General features: G+C 37.0%; 2 protein-coding genes across 4 annotated transcripts in view; one reads left to right on the top strand and one right to left on the bottom strand.

The window, feature by feature from the left end:
- Window positions 1-2,661, top strand: part of NUP54 (nucleoporin 54) — a 30,633-nt gene extending 27,972 nt beyond the window's left edge. For all 3 annotated transcript variants that reach the window (XM_058547281.1, XM_058547279.1, XM_058547280.1), the window contains one exon: window positions 1,818-2,661. In XM_058547281.1, the coding sequence (XP_058403264.1) occupies window positions 1,818-1,946 (129 nt within the window). In that variant the 3' untranslated portion in view covers window positions 1,947-2,661. The remainder of the gene's footprint in view (window positions 1-1,817) is intronic.
- Window positions 2,662-5,019: 2,358 nt separating this feature from the next.
- Window positions 5,020-20,968, bottom strand: part of ART3 (ADP-ribosyltransferase 3 (inactive)) — a 124,313-nt gene continuing 108,364 nt past the window's right edge. Inside the window, exons 6-12 of the mRNA XM_058547286.1 lie at window positions 20,800-20,829; window positions 19,027-19,059; window positions 18,138-18,170; window positions 17,480-17,512; window positions 16,269-16,301; window positions 7,625-7,657; window positions 5,020-5,388 (exon numbers count right to left, since the gene is read on the bottom strand). Of these exons, the coding sequence (XP_058403269.1) occupies window positions 5,249-5,388; window positions 7,625-7,657; window positions 16,269-16,301; window positions 17,480-17,512; window positions 18,138-18,170; window positions 19,027-19,059; window positions 20,800-20,829 (335 nt within the window). The 3' untranslated portion in view covers window positions 5,020-5,248. The remainder of the gene's footprint in view (window positions 5,389-7,624; window positions 7,658-16,268; window positions 16,302-17,479; window positions 17,513-18,137; window positions 18,171-19,026; window positions 19,060-20,799; window positions 20,830-20,968) is intronic.

The raw sequence follows: 20,968 nt of genomic DNA, 5'->3' as shown, positions 1-20,968 counted from the left end.
GGGCGGGAGAATGGGGAGTTACTGTTTAATGGGTACAGAACTTCAGTTTGGGAAGATAAAAAAATTCTAGGAATACATGATAGTGATTGTTGCACAACATGAATGTACTTAACGTTACTAAACTGTACACTTAAAAATTGTTAAAATGGACATTTTTATGTGTATTTTACCACCAAAGAAAGTAAATCACTGTCTCCCCCTGCTTCCAAAAAAAGAGGAATTCATAGTTCCCTAGACCCTGCCACTGAATGTTTAGGCATTAGCACCTGGTACGTCAGTAGAAATGCAGAGTCTCAGTCCTTACTCCAGACCTAATCTACATTTTATCAAGATCATGGAGTGATTTGTATGCACATTCAAGTTTGATAAGTAAGTGCTCTATATCATATCTTCCCAACCTTATGCCACATACAAAATATAAATATGTAGAGTTATTGATCCCCTCAGCCCTCAGGGAATTTGGGTGAAGGTTAGGGTGGCCAGAACCTCCAACCACTTGTCTAAGGCTCACCTTGGGGAGTACCACTCTAGCTTATTTTCATTAGTATCAATACAGATTGGTTAAATAAAAGCTGTGCAACCCCTGACTGTGTCTAAAGAAAATATATTAAGATGGTAAACTTTGTGGAATGTATTAGGTAGGACTGTTGGCATGGTCCTGAGGATTTTAGACAGTTATGAATGTCATCAACAAATGTGATTTTATTATGTGCTTTAGAAGGGATATTGCCGTTTTATGCAACTAAAAGCTAGTTTGGCTCCTAAGATCTTGGAAGGTATACATACACTTGATTATATTCCATTGTAAATATCTGCAATAAAATTAATTGAGAGAGGTTCCAGCATATTGGAATAAAGAACTATATTAAAGAGTTTATGTATGCAGTGAAATAGGGAATAACATAAACACCTACCTAAAATGATGAACAGCAATATATTGTTTTGGGATTGAATCATAACCCATCACCTAGTTTATGACCCTGAGCAGATTACTTACCTGTATCTCAATTTCTTTATCTGTAGAGGAGAGAGAATCTTTATGTTACTCTAAAGGGTGCTCAAAAGGATTTTAAATGAGTTAAGTTAGTTAATACCCATGCTCTTAAAACTGCTTTAACACCTGAGAAGGACTCTTAAAAATGTTAGCAATTGGAGTTATCACCATTGTCATCACCATATACTTTGTATTTCAAAACATGAAAATTCTTAGTTTTTGAAATGATTATTTTGCTAGTCATCTATATTTGAGTACCTTTTTGCATTGCTTTAATATCATACCTTTTTTTATCAAAGGTTGATAAAAGGAATCTAAAAACCATCTGCATCTTCTATAAAATTTCTGTTCAAGCTATTGTTCATTATATATTTGTTTGATTTTATTGTTTTTTATAGTATGTATTTTACTGTAGGTCATATAAAAGTGTTAGCAAGGGGACCAGCCCCGTCGTTTAGCGGTTAAGTGTGCACGCTCTGCTGCTGGCGGCCCGGGTTCGGATCCCGGGCACGCACCGACGCACCGCTTCTCCGGCCATGCTGAGGCCGCCTTCCACATACAGCAGCTAGAAGGATGTGCAGCTATTGACATACAACTATCTACTGGGGCTTTGGGGAGAAAAATGAATAAATAAATAAAATTATTAAAAAAAAAAGTGTTAGCAAAAGATATAGTATAAATGTTTAAATATGCGTGCCCACTATATATAGAGCAGCTACTAAGGGCTATATTGCTAGTAAAATAGTTTGAAAAAGTCCTTTTTCTTGTGAGTAGCTTGTAGTTTAATAGAGTAATACATTAATATTTTTTTAATTCCTTCTAGCATTTGAAACAACAACAGGAAGGCCTTAGCCACTTGATTAGCATCATAAAAGATGATCTAGAAGATATAAAGTTGGTAGAACATGGATTGAATGAAACCATCCACATCAGAGGTGGTGTTTTTAGTTGACGGTTCACAAACTTGTGTTCAAGGTTTGTGAAATGTATCTTCCTGCTACATTAGGCCTTCCTTAAGAATGAAACTGACTACCTGGAGGAAAAATAAAAAGAAAACAATCCTCTCCTGGCTTGGTTTTTGAGAAGGTTACTGAAAAATTCTTGTTCATCAAATCTGAAATAAGTCACTTCACAGCTCTTCAAAGATAGCCTTTGCAAGATTTATATCTAAAAGCTGTGTTAACTTTAAAAGAGAAATACATAATTACCAAAAATACGTACTATTGTACATTTTTACAACAGCATTGTTCTTAAAAATAATGTGTCTAATGATTACTCTCTATTGAGCCTGTACTCTGCTTTCCATAGCAAGTAAATATGAAATATCTGCTTTGCACATAACAAAATAAACTGTTTAATTACTTGGCTGTTGGAGATTTGTACCAGAATGTAAATGTACATCAGTTTTTATATTTGTGAATTCATATGTGGGAGGAGTAAAGAAAATCCAAGAGTATTTAATGATTAATGTGGTTTTTCTTTCCATTCTATAAAGATTTGAAAATATATTTTTATATTATTTTACTTATTTGGAATTTACAGAACACATCTAAGCAATTAGGATATAACAAAATTACACTGTCATTTTTGCAACTTTTTTGTTTTTTAAACCTTTTTATTTGTAAAAAAGATGAAAACTTTAAATAAATTCTTGATTGTAATTACTTTTATATAATTCTGTCTGGTGCTTTATTTGGCTCTGGGAGAATGACCATTCATGTCCACACAAGTATTAAATCATCATCACAAGTCAAGAATTTCAATCTTAAGGTTTTAAGTCTAATTTTTCCCTCCTAAGGAAAATATAACAATGCTGATATATTTTGACTAGGGTATGGCAAATAAAACTTACTTCAGATATCATCTAGGATAAATAATTCTCTAATATATCATCATTGGTATCTGAAAACACTAGAAAATCTGAATTAGACATCATAATGTAAAATAGTGATTCTTTAATAAGCAGATAATTTTAAACAATTTTTCTGACTACAAACTGCATACCTAGGCTACATCATGTTGGCCCCTCCTGGAATGCCTTAACTTTGTATTTTTGTGTGATGCTTTGGCTTATGATGAGAGGGGATATAAAAAACAGCCCCATGAATCTTGCCACTGTTTATTTTGGGGATGGGGAGCGGTGTGATGCACCATATATCCAGACAGAGGCCATTCTCTGGATCCCCCAAAGGAATTTCTGTCCAGTTGCAGACTAGGTTAAACAGTTGTATAGGGAACTGGGAACTTCAAAACTGATCATCTCTTTCTTTCCAAGTTAGCTGCTAGAAGGTTGCAGCCACTTCTGCCGAGTTATGGCATGCAAACTTGTTAAACTACTCTGTGTCGCACTCTCTCTCATCCTACTTTCCTACTCATTGTTGCAATTGCAACAGGGTTGGAGAGGAATTTCTTTTCCTTGTCTGTGTTTCCTCCTTGGCCCAGAAGATAAGCACTTCCATCTTTCTCATCCATGTTGCCACGTATGGAAGAGGTTTCTGTCCCTCTGCACACCCTCCTACAGTAGGAAGAGTTGTTGATCTGATGAAAAGCGTTACTCCTTGAGCCACATTCTGTAGTGGACAGGCTGCTAATCATGCATACCATGCTCACTTCTCCAGCCTTTCATTTTTTGTGTTCGGTATTAAAGGTTCCTAATGTCACAAGATAGATAAAGACCCCTAGGTAGGGCCCAGGGTCTGCCTTTCAAAGACAGGCCCAGTCAGCTTCCTAAGTTTCTGTCTTGCTGGTGACTACATATGTCAGGCAGGCCTGTGGTCCTTGTTTATGTAGCTGATTAGATAACTGGACTTGGTCTATACTATAGGTGTGTTCCAAGCAAGTAATAACCAAGTTCTAGATCTGGGCAGGAAGGAGGAGGAAAGACTCACTTTGGTCTCAGGACTAAGTTGTGTTCTCCAGCACAATTTATAGAAGTTCTATGTTTAGTCTTCAACTGGATAACAGTTCTTGTGGATAGTCCACTCAAAATTCTGAACATACATGAAGAGAGGTAAATAATGGTAGAATTAAAGCATACTGAACTCCTAACACCTAGTTTAGATTTTAGATTTAGTTTTTCTGTATCTTTAAGAGTGGGCTTAAATCTTTTTGAAACATTGGCAAAGTATAAACAAGTGTCAGTTACCAAAGCCCATGCCTAATTCAGTCACTGATCAACCACCACAATACAGATTGTCCTTGACTTATGATGGTTCCGCTTATGATTCTTCGACTTCACAATAGTGCAAAAGCGATACTCATTCAGTGGAAACTGTACTTTGAATTTTGATCTTTTTCCAGGCTAGTGATGTGTCGTAATACACTATCTCATGATGCTGGGCAAAAGCAGTGAGCCGCAGCTCCCAGTCAGCCACGCAATCACGAGGATAAACAACCGATTCACTTATTACAACCATTCTGCTTTTCACTTTCCATACAGCCTTCAATAAATTACATGATATATTGAAAACTTTATTGTAAAACCAGCTGTTAGATGATTTTGCCCAAATGTAGGCTAATGTAAGTGTTCTGAGCACATTTAAAGTAGGCTAGGCTAAGCTATTATGTTAGGTAGGTTAGGTTAAATGCATTTTCGATTTATGATATTTTCAACTTCTTAGGGTTTATTGGGACATAACCCCATCGTAAGTCGAAGAAGATCTGTACCTTGGGAAAAAGGGTACTATACTCTATAACCTCATTTCCCTTGCTTATTTAGCTTACATATTCATTCAGTACTGTCTACCTTCCCAGGTTAACATAAGGTTCAAATTAGGGACTAAGTATGTGAAACACTTGGTAAACTGTTGTGTTTATATAACTATAAAGTGTTCATATATTGAGGGAAGATGAAGAGATTCAGGGATAGTACTATTTGAAGTCAAAGTTTGATCCTTCAAAGATGAGTAGAACATCTTTAAAATCCTAATTCAGGAATTAAATTCATGTTAACCACTAACATTACTGGATATTTTAATATCTGGCAATTCTACTGAAATTATATCTAATAATCTTAAAGTCTTTTATTGAATTCAAAGAGAAGTATAGTTTTTTGCAATCATAAGATAGAAATAAGTGAAAAATGAATTCTATGACATATCTGGACCAATTTTCTGAATTTGCAAAGTCAGTAATAAATATGTAGTTCTCATTTCATGAAGTGGCATTGGCCAACAAGTGAAAAATACATCATTCCTTTTGACAATTCCTACGGGATCCCTGTAGTGTATTTCAAGTAACAAAGAATGTATCAGACTATAGAGCAACAAAGAGGTTTACAGCAGAAGCACTGATTAAAATGATGACTATCCCAAATGGTGGAAGGAGCATTTTGCTAGAGGATGCAGAAGGATGAGTTTTGGGACCTGGAACTGGAGCCGGAACTGGACCTGGTGCTGTAAATGAGAACACAGTCATTGACACATGTCATTTTTAACATCAAGTTTCTTCCACCTATATACCATATATCCTGAATAAGTAAACAGACATTCAAGTGAGAGTTGGAAACTGACCTGACATACTTCTAACTAGGAATAATTTTCAAATAAATATAGTTCATTACAGATTTCAGGCTTTATTTTCATATATAGCATTAAGGTATGCTGATCTAGGTTTTATCTAGGATTCCAGACTTCTTAATATCTACATAGATAATTTTTAGTTGTTCAAGTTCTCTAGAATTTCTTAGCAATTTCCTCTTCATTTTCTATATATACATGCAAGGTAAAGTTTAATTCTGTGTCCTTTCTATTTCAAGTAAAACAGTATATTTCATTTACATATTCTAATAGCTACAAATATATACAATTGAATATAGCTGCTTTTTTTGTTTTGTTTTGTTTTTTGCTGAGGAAGATTCACCCTGAGCTAACATCTGTTGCCAATCTTCCCCCTTTTGCTTGAGGAAGATTAGCCCTGAGCTAACATCTGTTGCCAGTCTTCCTCTATTTTGTATGTGGGTCACCGCCACAACACGGCTGCTGTTGAGTGGTGCAGTAGGTCCGTGCCCAGGAACCAAACCCAGGCCGCCGAAGGAGAGCGCGCCAAATTTAACCACTAGGCCATGGGGCTGGCCCCTGAATATAGCTGCATTTTTAAACACTAAGCCCTGCAAGCTGATAAAAAAATAAATTTTATTTTTTCCCTCCATATATAAAACACTGCTGTGAAGAAAACTGCATCCTTCCATCTGAACTAAGTGGAGAGGAACAGTGGAGTCCATCTCAGGATGATCTGTTTCACACTGCCTTAACTCATATAACTTCCGGCTATATTTTGGTTTTGACTGTACAAGGGAGGATTGACTGGAAATACTCAAATGAGATCACCACTCAGATTTCATAAGAGAAATAGCCAGTGAATTTTATAAAAGCCTTCAACTCACATCATCAATTTACTTGGCATAATTATAAACATGCAGTTATATGTATATAGATGGGAAAAATGGACAGGCAGATGCACTCATGCATTAATCTACTACTACAGGCATACCTCGGAAATATCGCAGGTTCAGTTCCAGACCACCACAATAAAGCAAATATCGCAATAAAGAGTGACAAATTTTTTGGTTTCCCAGGGCATATAAAAGTTATGTTTATACTATACTGTAGTTTATTAAGCATGCAATAGCATTATGTCTAAAAAAACAATCTATATACCTTAACTTAAAAATATTTTATTCCTAAAAAATGCTAGACATCATCTGAGCCTTCAACAAGTTGTAATCTTTTTGCTGGTGGAGGGTCTTGTAAAAAACGCACTTATTAGCGAAGCACAATAAAGTGAGGTATGCCTGTGTAGAGCAGTGGTCCTCAAGGGGGCAATACTGCCCACTAAGAGGCAGTTTCGAAATTTGTCAGGGTATTTTTTGATTGTCACAACAGTGGAGTGGGAGTAGAGGGCTACATACCCTGCAATGGTCTGGACAGTTTTCCACAATGAAAAATCAACCCACTTCCACATAAATTTCAAATGCACTGCTAGACAGATGTATAAGTTAAAAACCTATTTATAATGCTCAAACCCAGAACCTAAATCAGTTTTACAAATAAAATATTTTTGGATAGTTTTAATAAACATGAGTTGCCATCTTGTGCCCACTGTATTTCTTCACTTTCATTTTCTTATACTTGCATAGAATAGCTTCTAGTCTTAAGTCCAAATTTATTTGCCTACGTAAATACAACCATCTGTCTATTTCATTATGTCTTCTAGTATAATTTAGGCATTTATTGAAATGTATGTAATTTCATTATAAATTATAGTTATGACATATTGATTTTTTTATGAGTAAAGGTAGGTCTTCTTATCTATCAATCATTTCAGGATAGTATAAGGGCTTTATAAATTAGTTGTTATAAAAAGGGAGAATTGGATTGATAGAGTTGAGAACCACTGCTCTAAACAGAACAGTCTATTCACACAGTTGAAAATGATTGCTGAAGAAACAAAGTCAAGTTGCCCCCACCATATACACACATATAAGCATTTGGATATGAGATTATATTCCGTTATTATGATGCCTTGAACTCTTGAAACTTTGCTCCTTTTATTGAGGAAAAATAAATTTCTCACTTTTTCTATATTACAGAAACAGACATTTGCCAACTAAGGAAATGAGATATTTCTTACTAGGATTGTCGATATCTTCTTGACTTTTGTCTTCTAAAACATAAACAGATTGAGTTAATTGCACTATACACCTATTTACCCAGAACAGAAAAATCTGATTAAATGAGAAAAATCTGATTAAATGATTAAGGAAACTTGGTTATCTCTGGGAGTGGGCCTGAGGGACAGGTTTAGGTTTAGAAGTATGTGTGGAAGTGGAAAAAGGGTTTAATTTTTACTCATTTGTGCTCTTTGAATTTTTTTTTTACTATGTATATCTGTGTCCATTAAAAGAAAGTTAAAATTTTGTTTACAAAAAAGTACTTTTTCTACATATTGAACTCAGATTCCCAAGTACAACATTAATACCTACCATTTATGCAGTGCTTACTATGTGTCATGCACTGCGCAAATGCTTTATGTACATTGTCACCTTTATTTATCACAGTCATAGTAGGTAGGTATAGTTATCCAAATTATACAGATGTTCCTCAAAACTTGCATAAAATCACAGAGGTAATCCGTGGCAGCAATGTATGATTTCAAAGCTTCTGCTCTTACTACCTCCAAATGTGTGCCTAGTATTGAAATATTACAATATTGCCATATTTTGACGGCTTTGCAGCCAAATGATGCCAATTCTAGGAGCCCAGATTAGAGGCGATTTTCTATAACTAAATCTGGCTGGAAGAAGTGCCGTGTGACAGAAAGTGAACAAAACTTGAGAAGTTCGAATCCTAGTCGTCTCTTTCTAGCCTTTTACAGGTTCCTTAACCTTCCTATATTCCGTGTCTTCATCTCTGAAATGGCAATAACAATATTTATCTTATTGGATTAAATGAGATCCTGTATAAATGTTTTGACACAGCCTTTAAAAAGCCTGCACTACACACAGGTTTGTAGAAGAGGGCACAATACAAAATAGTCCCAGCAAAACCTAGTGGCCTATTTGCTGGAGGACATGGAGAGTGCAGTGAGGAGCACAGAATGGCTGATCCCATGCTGTATGGTTCTCATACACACCTCTTTGATGATGCTATTCCTGTGACTACAGATTCCCTCACAGTAGCCAGCTCACCTTGGGAAGCCTCCTGCCCCATTCTAGAAAAGACAGGTGCAGCTGGAAGCCAACTGTTCCAGTTTCAGGTCAAGCACCTTTTTCTCTGCTTGGCCCAGAAAGCCATAATAGCACCTGCTGCTCACACTGAAAGAAGTTCTCAACCTTTTCCCCTTTTGGCCTGCAGACTGGGATACCAGAAGCTGCACAGCCCAGATGTCCTTCCCAGATTCCTTAAGACTGAGCTAACTAAATGATTATGGTAAAGGACTCAGAACCCCATGGTGCCTCCCCCAATAAAGAATTTATTAGAGAGAGTGTGGAAGATGGCGGCATAAGAAGATGCTGAGCTCATCTCTCACAGACACAATGTAGATCTACAACTACATGTGGAATAATTTCCTCCGAGGGAGATCTGGAACTGGATGGAAAGAGCTTCCACAACAAGGGACAACACTGAGAGGGGTGGAAGAGGCAGAGATATGGTCCCACTGAAGAAAAAAACACACCCTGGGCATGGTGTTTCATCGTCAGGAGCGATCTCAAAGGTACAGAGCTTTTCTCAGAGGAGCAAGGATTCAAGCTCCACATTAGGCACCCGAACCCTTAGATCCAGCACAAGAGAGACAAGATCCCCAAACACCCAGCTTTGAAAACCAACGTTGAATATGCCCAGGAAAACTATAGAACCACAGGCAAAGGAAAACCTGCTCTTAAAGGGCTCACGCACAGACTCACTCAAGCCAGAAACCAGTGCAAAAACACCAGCGAGAGAAGCATGTAGTCCACAGGTGAAGGAGATCCACTTATTAAGCTTGGAGTGCCTTCCAGAGAGGCAGGAGGAGATGGGACTCCCCCAAGGAACTGAGACACTGGTGGGAGTGATTTTTACGACCTTGTTCTGCCGTGCTGGTGCCACTGGTAGGTGCCATTTTAGAATCGCCCCTCTAACCTGTTAGCATAGGGGTCTGCCCCACCCACCACCACACCCGAGGCAGTCACTACCAGGCCTCACAATCGGCCACACTGGGGGCCTGCCTCGCCCAACAGCACACCCATAACAGTTGACATCATTGGCTCTCACAACCTGCAACAATGGCAGCCTGCCTTGCCCACCAGTGTGCCCGCAGCAGTTATGTGCCCCTGAGCCTTACAGCCAGCCAATCCAGGGGCCTACCCCACCTACCAGCACACCTGCAGCAGTCACAGCCCCGCCACAACAGGAGGGGACATGCAGCCCACACATGGGACACGCCTGGAGCACCTGGCTCACTGCTCGGCCCCACAGGACATGTCCTACCTAAAGCCACTTTTCCAAGATGGGGAGATGTAGCTGATCTACTAATTATATAGAAATAAACAGAGAATTACTCAAAATGAAGAGACAGAGAAATATTTTCCAAATGAAAAAACAAGACAAATCCTCAGGAAAAGAACTAAATGAAACACAGATAAGCAATCTACCTAATAAAAAGTTCGAAGTAATGGTCACAAGGATGCTCAGTGAACTCGGGAGAAGAATGAACACAGTGAGAACTTCAACAAAGAGTTAGAAAATATAAAAAAGAACCAATCAGAGCTGAAGAATACAATAACTGAAATGAAAAATTCACTAGAAGGAATCAACAGCAAGGCAGGTGATACAGAAGAACTGATCAGTGATCTGGACAACAGAGTAGAGGAAATCACCCAAGCTGAACAGAAAAAAGAAAAAAAAATTTTAAACAAGGATAGTTTAAGGGACCACTGGGACAACATCAAGTGATCTAATATTTACATTATAGGGGTCCCAGAAGGAAAAGAAAGAGGGAAAGGGGCAAAGAACTTATTTGAAGAAATAATAGCTGGAAATTTCCTAACCTGGGGAAGGAAACAGACATCCAGGTCCAGGAAGCACACAGAGTCCCAAACAAGATGAACCCAAAGAGATTCACACCAACACATATAGTAATTAAAATAGCAAAAGTTAAAGAGAGAATCTTGCTCAAAAAATTAAAAATAGAAATACCTTAAGATCCAGCCATCCCACTACTGCTATGTATCCAACGAACCTGAAATCAACAATCCAAAGAGGCTTATGCACCCCTATGTTCACTGCAGCATTATTCACTATAGCCAAGAAGTGGAAACAACCCAAATGTCCCTCGACTGATGACTGGATAAAAAAGATGTTGTATATATACACAATGGAATACTACTCAGCCATAAAAAAAGACAAAATCGTCCCATTTGCAACAACATGGATAGACCTGGAAGGTATTACGTTAACCAAAATACGTCAGAGAGAGAAAGACAAACACCACGTGATTTCACTCATAAGTGGAAGATAAACTAACACATGGACAGAGAGAACTGTTTGGTGGTTAGCAAGGGGGTAGTGGGGTGGGCACAAGGTGGGAAGGGAAGCATGTATATGGTGACTGACAAACAATAATGTACAACTAAAATTTCACAATGTTATAAATTATTATGCTATCAATAAAAAAATTGTAAAAAAAAGTTAAAGAGAGAATCTTAAAGGCAGAAAGAACAACCGCAAGTCACATACAAGACTATCAGCTGACTTTTCAGCAGAAACTTTGCAAGCTGGAAGAGAGTGGCACGATATATTCAAAGTACTGAAAGGAAAAAACCTATAACCAAAAATATTCTACCCAGCAAGGTTATCAGTGAGAATGGAAGGAGAAATAAAGAATTTTCCAGACCAGCAAAAACTAAAATAGTTCATCACCACCAAACCAGCCTTACAAGAAATGTTGAAGAGACTTCTTTAAGCAGAAAAGAAATGGCCCAAAATATAAGAAAATTACAAAAGGAAAAAAATCTCACTGGTAAAGGCAAACATATAGTAAAGGTAGCGGATCAAGCACAAATAAAGCTAGTATGGGGGCCGGCCTGGTAGTGTGGTGGTGAAGTTTGCGTGTTCTGCTTCACTGCTCATCAAGCCATGCTGAGGTGGCGTCCCACATAGAAGAACGAGAAGGACCTACAACTAGAATATACAATTATGTACTGGGGCTTTGGAGAGAAAAAAGAAAAAAAGAGGAAGATGGGCAACAGATGTTAGCTCAGGGCCAATTTTCCTCAAAAAAAAAAAACAGCTAGTATGAAGGTTAAAAGACAAAAGTATAAAATCAGCTATATCTACAATGAGAAGTTAAGGGATACACAAAATTAGAGGAGGTACAATATGACATCAAAAACATAAAACATGGTGAGAGGAGTAAATATGTAGGGCTTTTAGAATGTATTCAAACTTAAGAGATCATCAACTTAAAACAGACTTCCATATACATAGGTGGTTACAAATGAACCCCATGGTAACCACAAATCAAAAACCTATAATAAATACACAAAAAAATAAAGAGAAAGAAATCCAAACATAATAAGAAAGTCATCGAATCACAAGAGACCAAGAAAAGAAGAAAGGAATGGAGAGAACTACAAAAACATCCAGAAAACAATTAACAAAATGGCAATAAGTACATATCTATCAATAATTACTTTAAATGTAAATGAACTAGATGCTCTGATCAAAAGACGCAGGGTGGCTGAATGGGTAAAAAAAACAAGACTCATATATATGCTGCCTATAATAGACACACTTCACATCTAAAGACACTCACAGACTGAAAATGAGGGGATGGAAAAAGATATTCCATGCAAATCAAAACAAAAAGAAAGCTGGGGTAGCAATATATCAGACAAAATAGATTTTAAAACAAAAACTGTGAACAAGAGACAAAGAAGGGCATTACATAATGATAAAGCAAACAATACAAGAGGATAAAACACTTGTATATATCTATGCGCCCAGCATAGAAGCACCTAAATACATAAAGCAATTATTAACAGACATAAAGGGAGAAGTTGACAGTAACACAATAATAATAGGGGACTTTAACACGCCACATCCATCAATGGATAGATTACCCAGACAAAATCAATAAGGAAACATTGGCCTTAAACAACACATTAGACCAGATGGACTTAATAAATATATAGAGAACATTCCATCCCCAAACAGCAGAATATACATTCTCTTCAAATGCACATGGAATATTCTCCAAAATAGATCATGTTAGGCCACAAAACAAGTCTCAACAAATATGAGAAGACTGAAATCATATGAAGCATCTTTTCCAGCCACAGTGGCATGAAACTAAAGATCAATTACAAGAAGAAAAATGGAAAAAATACATACATGTGGAGACTAAGCAACATGCTACTAAACAACCAACGGGTCAATGAAGAAATCAAAGAGGAAATAAAAAAATACCTTGAGACAAAATGGAAACGCAACAGTCCAACAGTCCAACGTCGACTGGATACAGCAAAAGCAGTTCTAAGAGGGAAGTTTATAGCAATACAGACCTATCTCAGGAAGCAAGAAAAATCTCAAACAAGCTAACTTTACACCTAAAGGAACTAGAAAAAGAACAAACAAAACCCAAAGTTAGTAGAAGGAAGGAAATAATAAAGATTAGAGTGGAAATAAATGAAATAGAGACAAAAAAAAATTAGAAAAGATCAATGGAACTAAGAGCTAGTTCTTTGAAAAGGTAAACATTTAGCCAGACTCATCAAGAAAACAAGAGAAAGGGATCAAATAAAATCAGAAACGAAAGAGGAAAAATTACAACCAACACCACAGAAATACAAAGGATCATAAGAGACTACTATGAATAATTACACACCAACAAACTGGAAAACCTAGAAAAATGGATGAATTCCTAGACACACACACTCTTCCAAGACTGAATCAGAAAGAAATAGAAAATCTGAACAGACTGATTACTAGTAATGAAACTGAATCAGTAATCAAAAAACTCCCAATATACAAAAGTCCAGGACCAGATGGCTTCACAGGTGAATTCTACCAAACATTTAAAAAAAAAGTTACTACCTCTCCTTCTCAAACTATTCCAAAAAATTGAAGAGGAAGGATTGCTCCCAAACTCATTTTATGAGGCCAGCATTACCCTGATACCAAAAGCAAAGACACCACAAGAAAAGAAAATTACAGGCCAATATCCCTGATGAACATAGATGCAAAAATTCTCAACAAAATATTAACAAACCAAATTCAACAACACATTAAAAGGATCATACACCATGATCAAGCAAGATTTATTCCAGGGATGCAAGGGTGGTTCAATATCTGCAAATCAATGTGATACACATTAACATAACAAAGAATAAAAATCATATGATCATCTCAATAGCTGCAGAGAAAGCACCTGACAAAATTCCACATCTATTTATGTTAAAAAACCCTCAACGAAGTGGGTATAGAGGGAACATACCTCAAAATAATAAAGACCATATATGACAAACCCACTGCCAACATCATACTTAATGGTGCAAAGATTAAAGTTTTTCCTCTAAGATCAGGAACAAGACAAGGATGCCCACTCTTGCCACTCTAATTCAACACAGTATTGGAAGTCCTAGCCACAGCAAGACTTAAGCAAGAAAAAGTAATAAAAGGCATCCAAATTGGAAAAGAAGAAATAAAACTGTCACTATTTCAGATGACATGATGCTATACACAGAAAACTCTAAAGACTACCAAAAAACTATTAGAACTAATAAATGAATCCAGTCAAGTTGTGGGTTACAAAATTAATACACAGAAATTGGTTGCATTTCTACACACTAACAACGAGCTAGCACAAAGAGAAATTAAGACAACAAGCCTATTTCCAACTGCATTAAAAGAATAAAATACCTAGGAATAAATCTAACCAAGGAGGTAAAAGACCTATACTCTGAAGACTATAAGACAATCATATAAGAAACTGAAGACGACACAGATAAAGGGAAAGATATAGATCAATGGAACAGAAGAGAGAGCCCAGAATTAAACCCATGCCTATATGGTCAATCAATCTACAACAAAGGAGGCAAGAATATAATGGAGAAAAGACAGTTTATTCAATAAATGATGTTGGGAAAACTGGACAAATATATGCAAAAGAATGAAACTGGACCACTTTCCTATTTCATATACAAAAATAAACTCAAAATGGATTAAAGACTCAAATGTAAGACCCGAAACCATAAAACTCCTAGAAGAAAACATAGGTAGTAAACTCTTTGACATCAGTTTTAGCAATATTTTTTCGGATATGTCTCCTCAGACAAGGGCAAAAAAGCAAAAATAAACAAAGGAGACTATATCAAAATAAAAAGCTTTTGCACAGTGAAGAAACCATCAGTAAAATGAAAAGGAAACCTACTGGATGGGAGAATACATGTGCAAATGATATATCCGATAAGGGGTTAATATCGAAAATATATAAAGAACTTATACAACTCAATATCAAAAAATAAACAATGCAATTAAAAAATGGGCAGAGGACCTGAATAGACATTTTTCCAAAGAAGACATACATATAGCCAACAGATACATGAAAAGATGCTCAATGTCACTAATCATCCAAGTCACTAATCACCAGGGAAATGCAAATCAAAACCACAATGAGATATCGCCTCACACCTGTCAGAATGGTTATTATCAAAAAGATAAGAAATAACAAGTGCTGGCGAGGATGTGAAGAAAAGGGAACCCTTGTGCACTGTTGTTAGGAATGTAAACTGGTGCAGCCACTATGGAAAACAGTATGGAAGGTCCTCAAAAAATTAAAAATAGAACTACCATACAATCCAGCAATTCCACTTCTGGGTATTTATCTGAAGAAAACAAAAACACTAATTTGAAAGGATATACGCACCCCTATACTCACTGCAGTATTATTTACAATAGCCAAGATATGGAAGCAAACTGTGTCCATCAGTAGACGAATGGATAAAGAAGATGGATAAAGAAGATACACACACACACACACACACACACACACAATGAAATACTACTCAGCCATAAAAAGGAATGAAATCCTGCCATTTGGAACAACATGGATGGATCCAGAAGGTATTATGCTAAGTGAAATAAGTCAGAAAATGAATATCGTATGATTTCACTTATATGTGGAATCTAAAAGAAGAAAACAGAGGCTGGCCCGCAGTGGTTAAGTGCGCACGCTCTGCTTTGGCGGCCGGGGGGTTCACCGGTTTGGATCCCAGGCGCGCACCGATGCACTGCTTGTTAAGGTAAGCCACACTGTGGCGGCGTCCCATATAAATTAGAGGAAAATGGGCACAGATGTTAGCCTAGGGCCAGTCTTCCTCAGGAAAAGAGGATTGGCATTGGATGTTAGCTCAGGGCTGATCTTCCTCACAAAAAAATAATAAAATAAAAAAATAAAAAAACAAAACAAAACAGAAACGGACTCATAGATACAAAGAACAAACTGGTAGTTGCCAGAGGGGATGGCGGTGGGGGAAATAGGCGAAGGGGATTAGGAGGTACAAACTTCTAGTCATAAAATAAATAAGTCACAGAGATGTAATGTACAGCATAGGGAATATAATCAACAATATTGTAATAAATTTGTATGGTGACAGATACTACTCTTATCAGGGTGTGTATATGTATGTTTGTAATATATACAAATGTTGAATCACTATGTTATACACCTGAAACTAATACAATATTGTATGTCAAGCATACTTCAATAAAAAAATAGAATGAAAAGAATTTTTTACCAGGTTTTTCATCCGGTTGTACCACTTTTATTCCTAAATGAGACAGAGATTTTCAGATAATAATAAAGACAGCTACCATGCACTACTATTTTAAAACTACCATTCATTTTGCCAGTACTTTATCTCATTAGGACTTTAATTAGTCCTGCAAGACAGAAGTTTTCTTCATTTTATAGATGTGCAAGTAGAGGCATAGAAAAGTGAAGTAACTTATACAAAGTGACCCAGAGGAAATGGCAAAGGAGAGACTTCATGAAGCCTGGTCTGTCTACACAACCCATGTTCATCCCTCACACCCTGTACAGCAGCTGCCTTTCAGATAACCAGTGCGTCTAACAAGATGCTCATGAGTACTATGCAAACTCAGGTCCAGAGAGCTAAAAAGTTGCAAATACACAAGGTGTGTCTTCAGTGTCGTTAGAAGTTCACTTCAAATTTGTGGCCAAATAAATCCAACAGTGCAAATCTGGGTCAATATAAGAGAGTTGCTGGAACCTCTCTCTGGGCCTATGTCTGTGTCTTGGGTAATTAACTGTGAACATGCTGTTTCTGTACACAGCATGCAGTTTCCGTAGACAGCAATGCTAGGCAAAGCTCAGCCCTGTGTGGGTGGATGTAATTTAGCAGATGCCAAAAATCTAACTTCTTTAACAGATGATCATTCCATAATAACAAAACCTACCAAAAATTATTTTCAAAACACTACATGAACTCAGGAGAAAGGATTTAAGCATTGGATAGGGGCTTGCATCCTGAGATTTTGGAGGTTTATAGTCCTTACAGGTATTCCCTTGTCTCAGGAAGAAATTAAGTTCGGGGCCTTTTTATTGTTTTCCTCCCCTGTAAGCATAAGTACTGAGGCCCTTCTGAGGAACTTGACAGGAGTCACTGTTCAGTTTCCCTGGCCATAGAAGCTCAAGGCTTTTCAATGGCCTTACCCTCCGCGATAGCCTCACACTTTTTAAATACCCATTTTTGTGGTTATATCTTAATAGCAAGTTAAATCTGCCATGATATATATACTGGAAAAACACTTAAGGAACTACAAATCTTATGGAATAGGTACCTGGTCATAAGTTAAGAGACTTATCACTTATGTGATCTCGTGCAAAGTACTCAGGCTCCCCTGCATGTCTAATGGTGACAATCATGTCTAAAATGCCCCAGCCCAAATTGGCAGCTTCCTCACTGGCGTGCCTAACATTGCTTACCAGGTAGTGAAAAAGGGTCTCGGATTTTCATTCCTAAATGAGAAAGAAGTTTTCAGTGACTTGCAGTTTTCTCCAGTAAGTACAATTTCCAAACTCTTGTCTGATAAGCTCAAGTGATAACAAGCACCAAAGATCCCACTGCACTGTAGTTTCTGGCTTTTTATTTAAAAGTTCTGGCTACATGAACCCTCACTGTGCAAATCCATGCCAAGCTTAGAGGAGCCTTCTGCCATGGCACCTCACTGAGTCTGTCTCTATGCCAGGACAATACTATGTTTTGTTACCTGGAGTTCCTAGACAATGAAATGTTAGCCAATGCTAACAGTCTGCTTTCACATGAAGCTGAAGTTTCTACTGAGTAACTTTAGCCCTAGAACCTGGAAAGTGCTACAGTGCATGCATCCAGGTCCCAGCAGCCTTGCCTTTAGCCATGCCCCCAATAGAGCTAACTTTCCTGCTTCAGGAACACATGAACAATAGGGAGGAAAGGCACTTTCTCTACTCTCTTTCCCAGCTAAATCTCTGCAGAATGATAGGCAGGCAGCTGTAAGAGAAATATTAATGAATAATAGTCTTATGACAATATTCTCTTTAACGCCCGAGGGAGTCCTTCTCATCTCATACTTGGGCCCAGAGCGTAAACAGAAAGCTGTCTTACCAGGTATTTCGGTAGGTTCATGGCTCTTCATTTCTAAAGGTAGAAATGAATATTGGTTAGTGTTAATCAATTATCTTGCATTATTAATGCTCCCTTTTGTCTATACCCCTCCTATCTCCAACCCTAAAAAAAACAGGAAAAAGAAAACAGTAACAAGAAAAAAATCTCTCAGTGGCTCTTCATTCTCTAACTGGACAAAGCCCAAACTCCTTATGCTGGACTTCAAGAATTTCCATGATCTGGCCCATGTCTCTCCAACCTTATCTTCACAAGGTAGTCCTAGTACATCAGGTTTTTGTTTTGTTTGGTTTTGTTTTTTTCTGTGAGGAAGATTAGCCATGATCTAAGATCTGTTGCCAATCTTCCTCGTTGTTTGCTTGAGGAAGATTACTTTATACGTGGGTTGCTGCCACAGCCTGCCTGACGAGTGGTATAGGTCCATGCCTGGGATCCGAACTTGCAAACCTGGGCTACGGAAGTGGAACACGCCTAACTTAACCACTACGCCACAGGGCCAGCCCCTACATCAGTTTTTAAATGAAATATGCATTGGGTTTAAGACTCTGCTTGGTTTAGTTCTATTGTCATCATAGTTATTAGCTCTATGACTGGCCAGCCTTCTTAATCCCCCCGAGCTTCAATTCCTTATTTATGCAAAAGAAATACCCTGGAGGTCTGTAGTAAGTGATGATTACAGGAGATACATCCTAAGAGTGCTTAGTACACTGTGTGGAACATAATAAGCACTCAAGAAATGGAGTCCCTCTGTTCTGGCTTAACTCACTCCTCAAACTCTCCATGTCTCATCATGTCCTTAGTTCTAGGAGTCTTCATGTCCCCTCCTAATCTTGTAGCTAGCTTCAAAGAGTAAGTAAAAAGGATCACTTACCAGGTAAGAGAGTGGACTCCTGGCTTTTCATTCCTAAAGATGAGAATAGGAACTATTTAATGAAAAATGCAATCACCTTGAAAATTAATTTAACCTTATATATTTATATGGCTATTTACAGTGGAAAACTCAAAAAGCTTGAGAGATGACAGGGGATGGGGTAAAAAGGGAGAAAGTTTAACCCACTGGTGCCTGACTAATTTACTGTGAGAACTATGACTAGTGACCCAGGGTCTCTCCTAGATTAAGCAAAACAACTCTCATTGATTTTTTGTTTTTTTAGATTCAATCCAAAGACCCTGACCTCTATTTGTCGTGATATATTTAAAAATAAAATAAAATTTCTTGATTATATAATACATTATATTTACAAATAATTAGGAAAAACACAGGCAATTATTAAAAATTACTCATAATCCCAGATCTCAGAGCTACTCATTCTTAACATTTTTGGTATATTTCCTTTCAATCTCTTTGCTACGTATATGCACATATACATTATTTTAGTATTTTTTCCAGTTTTATTGAGATATAATTGACATACAGCACTGTATAAGTTTAAGGTATACAACATAATGATCTGACTTACATATACTGTGAAATGATTACCAGAATAAGTTAACATCCAGCATCTCATATAGACACAAAAAAAAGAAAAGTATTTTTTTTTCCCTTATGATGAGAACTCTTTAGGATCTACTCTCTTAACAACTTTCAAATATACAATATAGTATTAAGTATAGTCATGTTGTACATTATATCCCCGGTATTTATTTATCTTATAACTGGAAGTTTGCACCTTTTGACATTTTTTAATAAAGTTGATATTATGCTCTATATGCTGTTTTATATCCTATTTTTATTTGCAACTGTATTATAAGTATTTTCTCATATCTTTAAATATTTTTCAAAAACAGGATTTTTAAGTTATTTAGTGTTTCATAATATGGATATAATTTATTTAACAATACCCAACTGTTTGGAGACTAGGTTATAAGTTTTGGCTACCATAACACTGTGTAAACATTTTTGTATTCATTTTGTACACAAAACTTTACGTTTATTTCCATAGGACAAATATCTAAAAGTGTTATAACTGGGTTAAAAGGTATGGATATTTTTAAGGCTAGTAATACATACTATTAAATTTCCCTCCAGAAAAGTTCCAGTTTATAACCTCACTAGTAATTGATGAGAGTGTTCCTGTCCCAGCATCCTTGAGGACATCTGAGTAATATCATTTTAAAAAAAGACAATCAAAAACTTGGGAATGAGTTGTCCTTTGGAATATACTAAATAATCAGATGGGACACAGCTAATAACATCCGTTACTCAGATTGCTGGAAGCAGAAATAAATACACAAAATCATCACTTTAATTTAGAAAAAAATAACGCCATTTTTCTTATGCGCCTACCCAACACCCTAGGTCACAAGAGTTTGTGGAATAATTAGTCACATCTTTCTCTATCCATGTAACAACTTGCATAAAGCAGTATATGTTCTCTAGAAGTAGTTCTTCAAGTCATGTCTCTAACTGCTCCGCTGGGATGACCTAAGGACTGTTAGACAGGAGGCACAGAGGAGCTGCTGTGTCATCTTTATAAAGAAGTCTAACTGAAACTCAAGAGGCTCTCTGATACACCAAACTAGTAAGCTAAGGTGGGTTGTGCCTTCTTCCCACTTTTCCTTACCATGCCTTGCCCACCTGCTCCCACCCCTAAGGGAACTGTCTTGCAAATATAAGACCCCAGAGTTTATGAAAATGTCTCACCAGGGTCTTCAAGCTTCTGGTTTTCCTCATCTAAGTTACAAAAAGAAACTTAATCAGTTTTAATGATAGAACAAAATAATTGGGACTTACTATAGTTACAGCAAAACTATTTTCAGGTAATATAGCCATAAAGAACCACTTGTTATGTCCAGCAAACTAATGCTACTAA

This window comes from Diceros bicornis, chromosome 8, assembly GCF_020826845.1.
Source record: "Diceros bicornis minor isolate mBicDic1 chromosome 8, mDicBic1.mat.cur, whole genome shotgun sequence".
NCBI lineage: Eukaryota > Metazoa > Chordata > Mammalia > Perissodactyla > Rhinocerotidae > Diceros > Diceros bicornis.
This window is presented reverse-complemented; position numbering and strand designations above follow the sequence as displayed.